The sequence below is a fragment of the Carcharhinus amblyrhynchos genome, chromosome 4, assembly GCF_965287045.1.
Source record: "Carcharhinus amblyrhynchos chromosome 4, sCarAmb.v2.hapA, whole genome shotgun sequence".
Taxonomy (NCBI): Eukaryota; Metazoa; Chordata; class Chondrichthyes; order Carcharhiniformes; family Carcharhinidae; genus Carcharhinus; species Carcharhinus amblyrhynchos.
In genome coordinates, this window is record NC_137327.1 from 2,963,294 (window position 1) to 2,978,651 (window position 15,358).

Sequence of the window (15,358 nt, forward strand, 5' to 3'; positions counted from 1 at the left end):
TTAGGGAGGGAGTTCTAGGATTTTGACCCAGTGATATTGAAGGAATGGCCAATATCATTCCCAAGTCAGGGTGGTGAATGACTTGAAAGGGAACTTGCAGGTCCTGGTGTTCCCATCTATCTGCCACCCTTGACCTTTTTGGTGGTAAAGGTCACAGGTTTGGAAAGTGCTGTTGAAAGATCTTTGGTGAGTTGCTGCAACGCATCTTGTGATGGATATAAAAGATTCCAAAGCACTATTTTAAAGAAGAGTGGGAGTGTTCTTCAGTGTTGAAGATGGTACACACAGCTGGCACAGTTTGTCAGCATTGAAGGGCCTCGATGTTTGTAGATGGGGTGCCAATCAAATGGGGCTGCTTTGTCCTGGAGGCGTTGAGCTTCTTAAGCCTTCTTGGAGCTGCACCCATCCAGGCAAGTGGAGAGAATTCCATTACATTCCTGACCTGTGCCTTATAGATAGTGGACTGGCTTTGGGCAGTCAGGAGGTGAGTTACCCTCTGCAGAATTCCCAGCCTCTGACCTGCCCTCATAGCTGTGGTACTCGGCTGGTCCCGTTCAGATTCTGACCAATCACCCTCACAAAAACCCGAACATTGCTGTTGGCGGGATCTTGCTGTGCACAAATTGGCTTCTGCACCTTATCACAGCCACTACACTTCAAAAGTACTTAGAGTCATAGACTCCCTACAGCGCAGGAAGAGGCCATTCAGCCCATCAAGTCTGCACCAACCACAATCCCACCCAGGCCCTATCCCCATAACCCTACATACTTACCCTGCTAATCTCCCTGAGGATAAGGGGCAATTTAGATACATAGATGGAACCCTACAGTGCAGAAAGAGGCTCTTCAGCCTATTGAGTCTGCACTGAACACAATCCCACCCAGGCCCTACCCCCATATCCCACCCACTAATCCCGGGACACTAAGGAGCAATTTATTAGCACGGCCAATCAACATAACCCGCACATCTTTAGACTGTGGGAGGAAACCGGAGCAAACCCAAGCAGACACGAGGAGAATGTGCAAACTCCACACACACAGTGACCCGAGCCGGGAATCGAACCCAGGACCCTGGAGCTGTGAAGCAGCAGTGCTAACCCACTGTGCTACCGTGCCACCCATTGGCTTTGTTGGCTGTAGAGTGCTTGGGGATGTTCTGAGGTTGTGAAAGATGTGGGGAAATGGTTGATTGGTAAAAGCAGCATGAGGAACCTGGCTTGGGGGGGGGAGGTGGTAGTGTGGCTGGAGCCCTGGACAGAAATGTTTAAAAAATGCCCTGAGAGAAAAAACAAACTTTGGATGAAATAAGGAGATGAGTGAAGTAGGAGGGGGTGGGCAGTGGAAATTCTCAGCAACCCTGGGCTGTGTCTCAGTCACACTCATCTGCTTCAATGAAACCTATTCTGGGCTTTGATAGTAATCGAATTTCGGTGATGTCAGGGACTGACTGAACTGAGTGTGGATTATAAATAGCGGCAGTGCAGACCGCAGCAAATATAGTCAAAGCAGAGAGAGAGAGCAGACAGCACTCTTCACCCGGAGAGACAGCAAACAAACAGGTAGGGATCTCTCCCTGCTGCACAGGGAGGTGGGTGGGGGTTTCTTTGTGGCTGGGTCACTCAGCACTGTCCCTGGGACAGGGGCAGAGCTGAAGGGAGGGCAGGGGAGGGGGGGCGGATACAGACTGTTTCAGGACTCAGTGCGGACAGGGACAGTTGCTGGGATGGATCTGTGCAGCTCTGAGCCCGGAATCCCGCGGGACAGGGGAGGAGGAGGTGGGGGGATTGATTAACTTGTTCCCCCTGAGAGAGCCGCTGAACTATCCCGGGAGAGACTGAAACATTCCCAAAGAAACTGACCCCGCGGCGGAACTCGGCGAAAACTGTCAGCAAAGGGAAAGGGTTCTGCCTCGCTGTCTGAGCTTCACCAGACCCAAAGTTTCTTATTGCAGAGTGTGTGCAGAACAGATTCCATAGAACAGCACAGTACAGGCCCTTCGGCCCTCAATGCTGTGCTGAGCTATGCCCAATCCCGAGATCAGTCTATCCCACTCCCTATCATTCTGGAGTGCTCCATGTGTCTATCCAATAACTGCTCCTACAGTTCCACTGTAAACATTTACACTGTAAAGTTCCTACAGTGTCCGACTCCACTATCACAGCAGGCAGTGTATTCCACACCCCAACCACTCTCAGCACTGACCCTCCGACAGTGCGGCACTCCCTCAGCACTGACCCTCTGACAGTGCGGCACTCCCTCATCACTGACCCTCTGACAGTGTGGCACTCCCTCAGCACTGACCCTCTGACAGTGCGGCACTCCCTCATCACTGACCCTCTGACAGTGCGGCACTCCCTCAGCACTGACCCTCTGACAGTGCGGCACTCCCTCAGCACTGACCCTCTGACAGTGCGGCACTCCCTCAGCACTGACCCTCTGACAGTGCGGCACTCCCTCAGCACTGACCCTCTGACAGTGCGGCACTCCCTCAGCACTGACCCTCTGACAGTGCGGCACTCCCTCAGCACTGACCCTCTGACAGTGCGGCACTCCCTCAGTACTGACCCTCTGACAGTGCGGCACTCCCTCAGCACTGACCCTCTGACAGTGCGGCACTCCCTCAGCACTGACCCTCTGACAGTGCGGCACTCCCTCAGCACTGACCCTCTGACAGTGCGGCACTCCCTCAGCACTGACCCTCTGACAGTGCGGCACTCCCTCAGCACCGACCCTCTGACAGTGCGGCACTCCCTCAGCACTGACCCTCTGACAGTGCGGCACTCCCTCAGCACTGACCCTCTGACAGTGCGGCACTCCCTCAGCACTGACCCTCTGACAGTGCGGCACTCCCTCAGCACTGACCCTCTGACAGTGCGGCACTCCCTCAGCACTGACCCTCTGACAGTGCGGCACTCCCTCAGCACTGACCCTCTGACAGTGCGGCACTCCCTCAGTACTGACCCTCTGACAGTGCGGCACTCCCTCAGCACTGACCCTCTGACAGTGCGGCACTCCCTCAGCACTGACCCTCTGACAGTGCGGCACTCCCTCAGCACTGACCCTCTGACAGTGCGGCACTCCCTCAGCACTGACCCTCTGACAGTGCGGCACTCCCTCAGCACCGACCCTCTGACAGTGCGGCACTCCCTCAGCACTGACCCTCTGACAGTGCGGCACTCCCTCAGCACTGACCCTCTGACAGTGCAATCTTGCCTCTGCATTAGGTTTAGCTCAAGTCTTCAGAATCTATTTCTGTGAGGATCACTCAATTTTATACAGATGAGACGAATCTCCTTTTCTGTTCAGATTTCCCTCTTTCCCGTTTCTCCAGCAACACCCACCCCAAACAAACACCCAAATCAGGGCAGTTGGCAGAAGGATGTTTACCATGGGTGAATGCATGGCGGAGCCCATTCTATCCTCTCAAAGGAAATAACAAAAATGGTTTCCTCTGTTATAGACACTCCTTGAAAGCAAAGTTTCTCTTTCTCCCTCTCTCTGTCTCTCGATCCTTTTCTCTCCCCTCACTCCAACTGCCTCTTTCTCTTCTGCATCTTTTTCTCCAACCTCCCCTCCACCCAGTCTCTCTCTCTCCCTCCTCTGTTTGAACCTCTCAGCTGTAGTTCAGTAAAGGAGACACAAGATCAGCTTCTTCATAAACTACCTTCATTTCTTTGATCCAACTCCACACACAACTCTCCATCCAAGGGGCCACGTGTAGCCCCTTTATATATCAGTGATTTCTATTGAATAATTATAATCAAATTAATTGGAAGGTCTGTTAGTCCATTCCTAACATCCGCACTTTATCTCTCCATCCTCCCGCTCTCCTAGGCAGTGAAATGACCCTGAACAAGACTGATAAGACCAGAGCCTTGGAGAGGAGGCGGGGCAGTACGCCGTTACATGTTCACCAGCAGTTTCACCGTCGGAGTATGCCAGTGGATGACCGTGAGCTCTGTGCCTCACTCCAGTCAGGGACCCTGTCCAACCTGGTACGCTGCACCTCATACAACCCCGGGCAGCCGCAGCACAACAGCTCAGGTTCCGGTTCCTCTGACTCCATCACCTCCAGCGAGTCTGACAGCAGCATCTACAAGGTGGTCCTTCTGGGGGGACATCGGGTCGGAAAGTCCAGCCTGGCCCGGATATTCGGAGGGGTTGAGGAGAGCGAGCCCCATGAGACTGAAGGAAGAGGTGAGTGTGTTTGGTGCTGTGTTGTTCGGAGAGCAAGAGAAGGAGGAAATTGCATGATGAAGAGATAGATACAGACAGCTAGAGAGAGCAAGAGAGAGACAGAGAGTTATAGGCAGGGAGAAAATTGTAGACAGAAACAGAGGTCAGTTAGAAGGTAGAGAGACTGGGGATAGAGACTGAAAGAGAGAGAGAGAGAAAGAAGGGGAGAGAGAAAGAGAGTGGGACTGGGATAGGGAGACCTGGGAGAGAGAGAGACTAAGAGAGAGAAGGGGAGGGAGAGGGACTGGGATAGAGAGACAGGAGATAGAGAGAGAGGGAAGGAGAGAGATAGAGAGATGGCCTCGGATAGACAGACTGCGGATAGAGAGACAGAGGGACGGAGAGGTACTGAGGTAGAGAGATGAGATAGTGAGATTGTGAGAGAGAGAAGTAATGGAACAGAGAGATGGGATGGAGAGATTGAGAGAGAAAGGGAGGGAGAGAGAGAGACTGGGATAGAGAGAATTATAAGAGACAGAGAAAGATTGATAGATGGAGGTTCTGAGAGGTAGATTAGAATACAGGAACTGGGATACGGGGAATGCATGTGTGATAGAGAGATTGGTATTGGTATGCTTTGTGCAACGTGCAAGTTTATAAACCCACGTGTGTTATTATGTCTTACTTAAAAGTGTCAGCATTCACTCAGTAAATAGCAATTGTCCCTGAGTCAGAAGGTTATGAATTCAATTAACGCCAGGAACTTGAATAGAAAATCCAGACTGACACAACAGTGCAGAACAGAGGGAGTGCCACCCTGTCGGAGGGTCAGTACTGAGGGAGTGCTGAACTGTCAGAGGGTCAGTACTGAGGGAGCACCGCGCTGTCAGAGGGTCAGTGCTGAGGGAGCGCCGCGCTGTCAGAGGGTCAGTACTGAGGGAGTGCCGCACTGTCAGAGGGTCAGTGCTGAGGGAGCGCCGCACTGTCAGAGGGTCAGTACTGAGGGAGTGCCGCACTGTCAGAGGGTCAGTGCTGGGGGAGCATCACATTGATGTATTTTGGGTTAGACACTAAGTGAAGGTCACATCACCCTCTGGATGTGTGTGTGAGACCCTGCAGCACTACTTTGTTGTCAAATGGAATAGTTCTCCCTGCTGCGCTGGCCAATATTTATCCCTCAATCAACATCAATAAAGCATATTGTTTAGTCATTTATCTGTGTGTGGGGATCCTGCAGTGCACACACATTGACTGCTGTATGTCCTAGATTACCAAAGTGACCGCATTTCATTCACTGGGAAGCGCTATGGGATATCCTGTGGTTGCAGAAGGCGCTATTGAAATGCAAAGTGACTATTTTTTTTTGTTACCTCCTTCTCTTGGTTCTCTCCTGCATTCTGCACATTGTTTATTGTCTGAGGTTCCCAGTATTACCAAAAACCATTGCGTCTCTGACCCCCGCTCGGGGATTCAGGTTGTGTTATAACTGGCCATGTGAGATCCATATCTGAACTCCTGTGCCAGCGACCTGTGAGACCTGCTCAAGATATTAATAGATTCCACCTCCTGAAATCACACTTTCCCCTCTTGTTGAATAAACATAGTAAATGATGGAAAATTAAACACAACCTCTTCAGTGGCCCCCAAGAATGGTTAAAGTGGAGATCCAAGGATGAGGCTGAAAGGGGCTTTGGAGGCTCACGTGTGAGTAACAGTGACTTGCCTACAGCTGGACCCCGTCGCCTGAGTCACATCAATGCCCCAGCACTGACTTACACCCTGAGGCTGATCATTACTGGCAGTGTGAAAAACACAGCCTAACCTTTCAGTAAGTTAGAGATCTCAGCAGCGAATCTCCATGGTAACCAGCAATCACTGAGACACCATTAAAGGAAAGCGTCCTTCTGGATAATAAAGCCAAGATGACCAATAGCCTCCCTCATAGAATCCCTACACTACAGAAGAAGGCCATTTGGCCCATCGAGTCTGCATCGCCCACAATCCCACCTAGGCCCTATCCCCATAACCTCACATATTTACCCTGCCAATCCTGCTAAGGGATAATTTAGCATGGCCAATCCACCTAACCTGCACACCTTTGGAGTGTGAGAGAAAGCCAAAGCACCTGGAGGGAACCCATGCAGACACGGGGAGAACGTACAAACTCCACACAGACAGTGACCCCAAGCCGGGAATCGAACCCGGGTCCCTGGCGTCGGGAGACAGCAGTGCTAACCACTGTGCCACTGCGCCTCTCGACACGTATTGTGGGTGAACAAAAGGAGCAATATCATTGCTGACCACAGCAGCAGCAGCGCGGGAGGAGGATTCAGGATCATCCTGACCCCTCCCATGGGGTCTTTCCAACTCATTGCAACCACTGAACGAAACCAAAGTGAGTGTGAGGATGTGAGAGAGAGATGGTGACCGACCCCCTCAGTCTGTCTGTTCACCAAGGGCTGAGGGAGGGGTTTGTCTTTGAGAAGTTATGCCAAATAACTCTTGCTCCGAATTATGGGGAGGATTTGATCATGAATTACAGGAGCACTACAGTGCAGGAAGCCATTCAGCCCATCGATTCTGCACTGCATCCCTGACAGAGCATCTTACCCAGACCCGCTCCCCCCCCCCCCATCTCCCCCCATCGCTGTAACCCCACGTATTTATCCTGCTAATCTCTCTAACATGCATCTTAGTTGGACACTTAGGGTCAATTCACCTAACCCGCACATCACTGGAGTGTGGGAGGAAACCAGACACCCAGTGGAAGCCCACGCAGACACGGGGAGACTCCACACAGACAGTGACCCAAGCCGGGAATCGAAGCGGGTCCCTGGCGCTGCAGTGCTAACCACTGTGCCATCGTGCCGCCCTTATGCTACACACTGCCCACAAAAGGAGAAACTGTTTTCAGTCGCTGTCGGGCCAGTAACCAGAGGGGCACAGATTTTCAAACAATTAATCAGAGATTAAGAGGAGGAAATGGGGTGAATTTTGTTTACCAGCGAGTTGTTATGATCTGGAATGCATCATCTGAAAGGAAAATGAAAGCAGATTCAATTGGAACTTTCAAAGGGGGATTGGAGAAATATTTGAAGAAGGGATATGGGAGAAAGAGCAGGGAGTGGGACTAACTGGGATAGTTCAGGCATGCTGGGCTGGATGGCCTCCTCCTGGTCTATGTGATTTGAAGATGTGATGAATGAGACTCAACGTGAATCCTTTCCTTACAGGAGACACGTTTGACAGATCGATGATGGTGGACGGGGAGGAAGCAAATCTTCTGCTGTTCGATATCTGGGAGCAGGTTGGTCCGTGCACACACTGACACACACTCTGACACACACTCTGACACACACACTCACACACTCACTCACACGTACACCCAGACACACACACACACTCACTCACACACACACACACACTGACACACACTCTGACACACACTCTGACACACACACTCACACATACACCCAGACACACACTGACACACTCATTCACACATACACCCACACACACCCACACCCACACACACACACACACACAGACACACACTCTGACACACTCACTCACACACACACCCAGACACACACCCACACACACCCACACACACACACACACACTCACTCACTCACATATACACCCACACACGCACACACACACACTGACACACTCACTCACACATACACCCACATACACACACACACACACGTACATACACACACACTGGCACACTCACTCACACACACACCCACACACACACACACACACACACACACACTGACGTACTCACTCACACCCACACACATACTGACACACTCACTCACACATACAGACACACACCCACAAGCACACACACATGCATACACACACATTGACACACACACACACACACACGTGCACTGACTCACACACACCGACACACACACATGCACACACACTGTCACACACATTCATTCACACACACATACACACTGACACAAACACTGACGCACACTGACACACAAACACACATACACTGACACACGCACTGTCACGTACACACACACAGTGACACACACACTGACCCATTGACATTCACACACACACAAACACACACATTGACAAAGACAGACACAAACTCACACACACTCATAGGGTTGTAGAGGTTTACAAGGGTCAATACTGAGGGAGTGCCGCACTGTCAGAGGGTCAGTGCTGAGGGAGTACCGCAGTGTCAGAGGGTCAGTACTGAGGGAGTGCCGCACTGTCAGAGGGTCAGTGCTGAGGGAGTGCCGCACTGTCAGAGGGTCAGTGCTGAGGGAGTGCCGCACTGTCAGAGGGTCAGTGCTGAGGGAGTGCCGCACTGTCAGAGGGTCAGTGCTGAGGGAGTGCCGCACTGTCAGAGGGTCAGTGCTGAGGGAGTGCCGCACTGTCAGAGGGTCAGTGCTGAGGGAGTGCCGCACTGTCAGAGGGTCAGTACTGAGGGAGTGCCACACTGTCAGAGGGTCAGTGCCGAGGGAGTGCTGCATAATCGGACATATCATCTTTCAGATGAGATGTTAAACTATCCTCTCAGGCAGTGATATATTCATTGATGTCCAGAAACTAAGCTGTAACTTTATTTATCATTTCAGGATGACACCAATTGGATCCGGGATCACTGTATGAAGCTGGGAGATGCTTACATCATCGTGTATTCAGTAACAGATCGGGCTAGCTTTGAGAAAGCCTCAGAACTGAGGATCCAGCTGAGGAGAGTGAGGCAGGCGGAGGACATCCCCATTATCCTGGTTGGGAACAAAAGTGACTTGGTTCGATCCAGGGAGGTGTCAGTGGAAGGTATGTGGGAGTTACTGCATTGTACTCACTGCTGACAATAACAGTGTTTGGACCAAGTCAGTTCTCAATTTGGAACAGTTCCGTATCGGAGCTCCAGAATGTGTGGAAATACTCGGGAATAATTGGGTGCCTCTCTCTGACTGTCTCCATTGCTGTTTCTCCCTGTTTCACTGTATCTGCCTATTTCTTTCCTTCCTTTCCCCATACCTCTCTTTCTTTCTGTCTCTCTCTGTGGCAGTCAGGGGCTGTGTGGGTCAGCCATCACCTGGGGTTTGAACATGTTATTTGGGTTCCCGTGGGGAACTGGGAGGATAACTTTGGATGAGATTTGAAACCAAGTTTCTGTCTGCTCTCTCGGGTTTATGTGAAAAATCCCAAAAGACTATTTGAAGAAGTTCTGTCCCATGGCCTGGCCAATATTTATCCTTCACATAATCCCATTAAAGACAGAGTATCCAATCAGTGCCTCGTTTCTGCTCGTGGCATCTCGCTGTTGGCACATTTTCTGCCATGTTTTCTATCTAACTTTAAATGTATCCCGTTGGCTGTAAAGAATTTTTGGGATGTCCTGGAATCGTGGAAGGTGCTATGTAAATGCGAGTCCCTCCCTTTCCTGTTGGATGCTAACGCAATCTTCCAATTTCTCCACAGAGGGGAGGTCCTGTGCCGTGGTTTTCAACTGCAAGTTCATCGAGACGTCTGCCGTCCTCCACCACAACGTCAGGGACCTCTTTGAGGGCATCATCCGGCAGGTCAGACTGCGCAGGGACAGCAAGGAGGCCAACGACAGGCGGCTGGCGAACGCCAAGAGGCGGGAGAGCATCGGGCAAAAGGCCAAGCGATTCCTCAGCCGCATTGTGGCCAGGAACAACAAGAAGATGGCATTCAAGCAGAAATCCAAGTCCTGCCATGACCTGTCTGTCCTTTGAAGTTAGATGCAGGAAAGGCAATTGGTCACCTTGACTGCTGTACAATGGGTTTCCAATCTGCTTGCCCTTTGGTGGGTGTTGAATGAAAGGAGTTTCTGCTCCCAGAATTAACATTATTGGGAACTATGCAAAAGGAATTTGAAATTCTGCTGGCGAATAAGGCAACGCATTTCTTGCATGTTGTCTTTCCAACAGCTACCAATCCTGTCAGACATATGATACTGACCATGTATCTGCACGCCTGGACCTCCTCCTTGGATACTGAAGCCTGACAATTGATAACCTCTCCACCAAGAATATAAGTGCCAGCCTTCCGCCGCTCTCACCTGAGGCTATATACCTGAAAGTATTTGAACCCGCTCTCTGGCATGTCTTATCCTGTTCATACACTCACTTTCCCTCTGATAGCAATGGTGAACCACCCCAACAGCAACAGATGGAGGTGGCCGGGGCAAGGACGCTGGACTCCTTTAAGAAAGACTTGCATGCCGGGATAGGGAAATTGGATTCCAGCCTGAGGGATTGGTCAGGTTGGTATTGAACGAGGGTCTGATCCAATGGGTTGAAGAGTTTTCTTCATCTAAAACTCTCCTAGTGATTCAGCGAGAGAGACACTGCCAGACAGTCTCCCCCAGGGGGAATTTGCTAAAATGCCCCCTTCCATTCAATTTAGAAAGTTTGCAAACAATAACCAGGGTCAGAAAATGAGCACAGAATCAGTCCTCAAATTCTATAGTTGTCTTATTAATTATTAGTCGCGAGGAGCCGAAATGAATTCAACAGCTCTGAAATTGTGACATCCTCTCCTCAGTGTCATAGAATCGTTACAGCACGAAAAGAGGCCATTTGGCCCATCGTACTTGTGTTGGTTCTTTGAAAGGGATGTCCAGTTAGTCCCACTCACCCTGCTGTTGCCCCAGAGGCCTGTAAAGTCCGTCAAAGGAGTAGGAATATTGGGATTGAACTGGTGTCCAACTTGATGTGAGCTGCAGGGGGACAGTGGGGTGTGTGGTGTAGTGTTAGACTAGTAATCCAGTGACTCGGGCTAATGTTTGGGGGCAAGAGTTCAAATCCCACCACCACAGCTGGAGAAATTGAAATAAAATTAATAAATCTGGAATATAAAGCTAGCCTCAGTAATGGTGACAATGACAACTATCACTATTTGTTCTAAAAAACCATCTGGTTTACTAGTGGCCTTGATGGAAGGAAATCTGCCGTCTTTAGCCGGTCTGGTCTCCATGTGACTCTAGAGCCACAGCAATGTGGTTAACTCTCAACTGGAATAGCCAAGCAAGACACTCAAGGGCAACTAGGAATGGGCAATAAATGCTGCCCTTACCAGCGATGCCCACATCTCATGAAAAAAAAGCCACTGACAGGCTGAGAAATCTGCCAGTTTCAGGGCTACAGTTTCAGATTCTGAGCTGTAACCAGCATTCCTGGTTTCATTGTCAGCGTGTGAGCTTGTTCGGGGGGAGATTGGTGGGCGAAACTTTTAATTTGTTTGAAAGAAGCAGTTTAACAACCCTCCACTTTGTGATTTATAAAACAGCAATGCTGCTGTAATCAGCACCAATCTTCGATAAACACAAGGATTCAGTGGTGAGTGTGTTTATCCAACTGATCTTTAAACAGAGTAATAAGAAACAGAAGACTGTCTGGCTGTGTGGGAAGAGCTGTGGAGTGTGCAGTTCATACAGGATCATAGACAGACAGGTCCAAATGGACAGAAACTGAGAAACAGGATTAATTTAGCAATAATACATTCTCACTGTGGTTCACTGCTAGGTCCTGTCAGATTCCTTTGCACCTTGGTATATTATTATTCAAATCATTTCCTACCTGTTTACATATCGATTTTTGTATTAAAATAAATTTATTCAGCCTTGCATCACTGCGTGCTACATCTTTCTGTAATGCTGAAGATTTATTGCAACACAGTCTTCCCTCAGTGTTTTACCCAAATTCACCAAAACTATCTGTGTGTTAATCCAGCCTTCTCACTCTCTCCCTCAGTAACCCCTCTCCCCCGCAGCACCCTGTGTTACTGATGTATCTCTACTGATGTTAATCCAGCTCCCTCACACTGTCACTCAGTAACCCCTCACTCCCTAGCACCCTGTGTTACTGACTGTATCTGTACTGATGTTAATCCAGCTCCCTCACACTGTCACTCAGTAACCCCTCTCTCCCCCCAGCACCCTGTGTTACTGAATGTATCTGTACTGATGTTAATCCAGCTCCCTCACACTGTCACTCAGTAACCCCTCTCTCCCCCAGCACCCTGCGTTACTGATGTATCTCTACTGATGTTAATCCAGCTCCCTCACACTGTCACTCAGTAACCCCTCACTCCCTAGCACCCTGTGTTACTGACTGTATCTGTACTGATGTTAATCCAGCTCCCTCACACTGTCACTCAGTAACCCCTCTCTCCCCCAGCACCCTGCGTTACTGATGTATCTCTACTGATGTTAATCCAGCTCCCTCACACTGTCACTCAGTAACCCCTCTCTCCCCCAGCACCCTGTGTTACTGACTGTATCTGTACTGATGTTAATCCAGCTCCCTCACACTGTCACTCAGTAACCCCTCTCCCCCCCAGCACCCTGTGTTACTGACTGTATCTGTACTGATGTTAATCCAGCTCCCTCACACTGTCACTCAGTAACCCCTCTCTCCCCCCCAGCACCCTGTGTTACTGACTGTATCTGTACTGATGTTAATCCAGCTCCCTCACACTGTCACTCAGTAACCCCTCTCTCCCCCCCAGCACCCTGTGTTACTGACTGTATCTGTACTGATGTTAATCCAGCTCCCTCACACTGTCACTCAGTAACCCCTCTCCCCCCCAGCACCCTGTGTTACTGACTGTATCTGTACTGATGTTAATCCAGCTCCCTCACACTGTCACTCAGTAACCCCTCTCTCCCCCCCAGCACCCTGTGTTACTGACTGTATCTGTACTGATGTTAATCCAGCTCCCTCACACTGTCACTCAGTAACCCCTCTCTCCCCCCCAGCACCCTGTGTTACTGACTGTATCTGTACTGATGTTAATCCAGCTCCCTCACACTGTCACTCGGTAACCCCTCTCCCCCCAGCACCCTGTGTTACTGACTGTATCTGTACTGATGTTAATCCAGCTCCCTCACACTGTCACTCAGTAACCCCTCTCTCCCCCCAGCACCCTGTGTTACTGACTGTATCTGTACTGATGTTAATCCAGCTCCCTCACACTGTCACTCAGTAACCCCTCTCCTCCCCAGCACCCTGTGTTACTGACTGTATCTGTACTGATGTTAATCCAGCTCCCTCACACTGTCACTCAGTAACCCCTCTCTCCCCCCCAGCACCCTGTGTTACTGACTGTATCTGTACTGATGTTAATCCAGCTCCCTCACACTGTCACTCAGTAACCCCTCTCTCCCCCCCAGCACCCTGTGTTACTGACTGTATCTGTACTGATGTTAATCCAGCTCCCTCACACTGTCACTCGGTAACCCCTCTCCCCCCAGCACCCTGTGTTACTGACTGTATCTGTACTGATGTTAATCCAGCTCCCTCACACTGTCACTCAGTAACCCCTCTCTCCCCCCAGCACCCTGTGTTACTGACTGTATCTGTACTGATGTTAATCCAGCTCCCTCACACTGTCACTCAGTAACCCCTCTCTCCCCCCCAGCACCCTGTGTTACTGACCGTATCTGTACTGATGTTAATCCAGCTCCCTCACACTGTCACTCAGTAACCCCTCTCCCCGCAGCACCCTGTGTTATTCCCACCTTGCTTTGTATTGTCTTGGAAATATTTGCTGGTCTGAGGAATCTATCCGGGTCAGTGATGGGGGTTGGGGTGCGATTCTTCCAGTGGTACAGGACCAGAGGATGGGTCTTGTAAACGGAGGGTTGGATTGTCCTCGGTTGCGCTGTTCTGACTCTCGATTCCTTTCATGGACTTTGCCAGTGCCGGTTTGCTGAAGCTGGCTGCACTGGGCCTGGTGACTGTCACTGGCCTCTGGCCATCATTGGTACGCTGAGTAACAAGCTGCACTGGACATCTACTGGACACTGAGGTCACACCACTCCCCTGAGCCAACCACTGTTCAGTCACTAGGTATCTGCTGCTGGATATAATTTTGTTAACAGTGGAATGAATAAGAATCGTTTAGCATAAGAAATTAACTTCTGAGCAGGAGATTTCTCCAGTCTGGACATTCACCAGTCCAGTAATGTGGAATATAATTGTGTTTTACAACATTGAATCTTGTGTGCCACTGGACTTTCAGTGGGACTCTTTCTTGCCACATGTCTATGGCTTATATTTAAAGGCTGTTTTGTTGGAAATGTGTCATCCTTTGTGAATCCAATGGGGAACGATCTCAAGGCCGGAATGGAATTTCCAATCCTGCTGACCAGTGGATTCCTGGCATCCGTCCAGTGCTCAAGGCCCCACATCCTCACTCAGCTGAGTGACAAGGATCCTGTGGCCACTATTTGAAGAATAGATTTCTCTCTGGGCTAATGTTTATCCCCAACCATTAAAAACAGATTGCCTGGTTATTATCATAGTGCTGACTGTGGGAGCTTGCTATGCACAAATCAGTCTGCGGTATTTCATATATGATAACAATGGGTGCTTTTCAAAAGTCCTTTATTGTGCAGAGTACTGAGAGGTCAGGAAAGCTACTGTGGAAACACAATCCTCCTTTCATAAGAACATCAGAAATAGGAGCAGGAGTAGGCCATCTAGCCCTTCGAGCCTGCCCCGCCATTCAATAAGATCATGGCTGATCTGTCGTGGCTCAGTTCCACATTCCCGCCCTCTCCCCATAACCCTTAATCCCCTCTCTTATCAAAAACCCATCAACCCGCTTCTTAAAAATATTTAGCGAGGTAGCCTCCACCACTTCAATGGCAGAGAATTCCAGAAATTCACCACCGTTTGAGTGAAGAAGTTCCTCCTCAACTCCGTTCTAAACCGCCCCCCTTTATCCTGAGGCTGTGCCCTCTAGTCCTACTGTCCTTTCTGAGCGGGAAGAGTCTCTCCACCTCTATCCTATCCATCCCATTCATCATCTTATACGTCTCAATGAGATCTCCCCTCATTCTTCTAAACTCTAACGAGTACAAGCCTAGTTTATTCAGCCTCTCCTCATAGCTCAACCCCCTCAACTCCGGTATCAGCCTAGTAAACCTCCTCTGCACTCCCTCCAAGGCCAAAATATCCTTGCGTAAGTACGGTGCCCAAAACTGCACACAGTACTCCAGCTGCGGCCTCACCAATGCCCTATACAGCTGCAGCAAGACCTCCCTACTTTTATATTCAATCCCCCTCGCTATGAAGGCCAGCATCCCATTCGCCTTCCTGACCACCTGCTGCACCTGCAAGCTGGGTTTTTGCGACTCATGCACAAGGACCCCGAGGTC

At 50.1% G+C, this 15,358-nt stretch overlaps 1 protein-coding gene across 1 annotated transcript; it reads left to right on the forward strand.

Moving 5' to 3' along the window:
• The first annotated feature begins 1,513 nt into the window (after positions 1-1,513).
• Positions 1,514-11,808, forward strand: rrad (Ras-related associated with diabetes). The gene is made up of 5 exons (XM_080188054.1): positions 1,514-1,559; positions 3,835-4,197; positions 7,410-7,483; positions 8,793-8,997; positions 9,649-11,808. Exons 2-5 carry the CDS (start codon positions 3,843-3,845, stop codon positions 9,924-9,926), a joined length of 912 nt encoding a protein of 303 aa, XP_080044180.1. The 5' UTR covers positions 1,514-1,559; positions 3,835-3,842; the 3' UTR covers positions 9,927-11,808.
• The last annotated feature ends 3,550 nt before the right edge of the window (positions 11,809-15,358 follow it).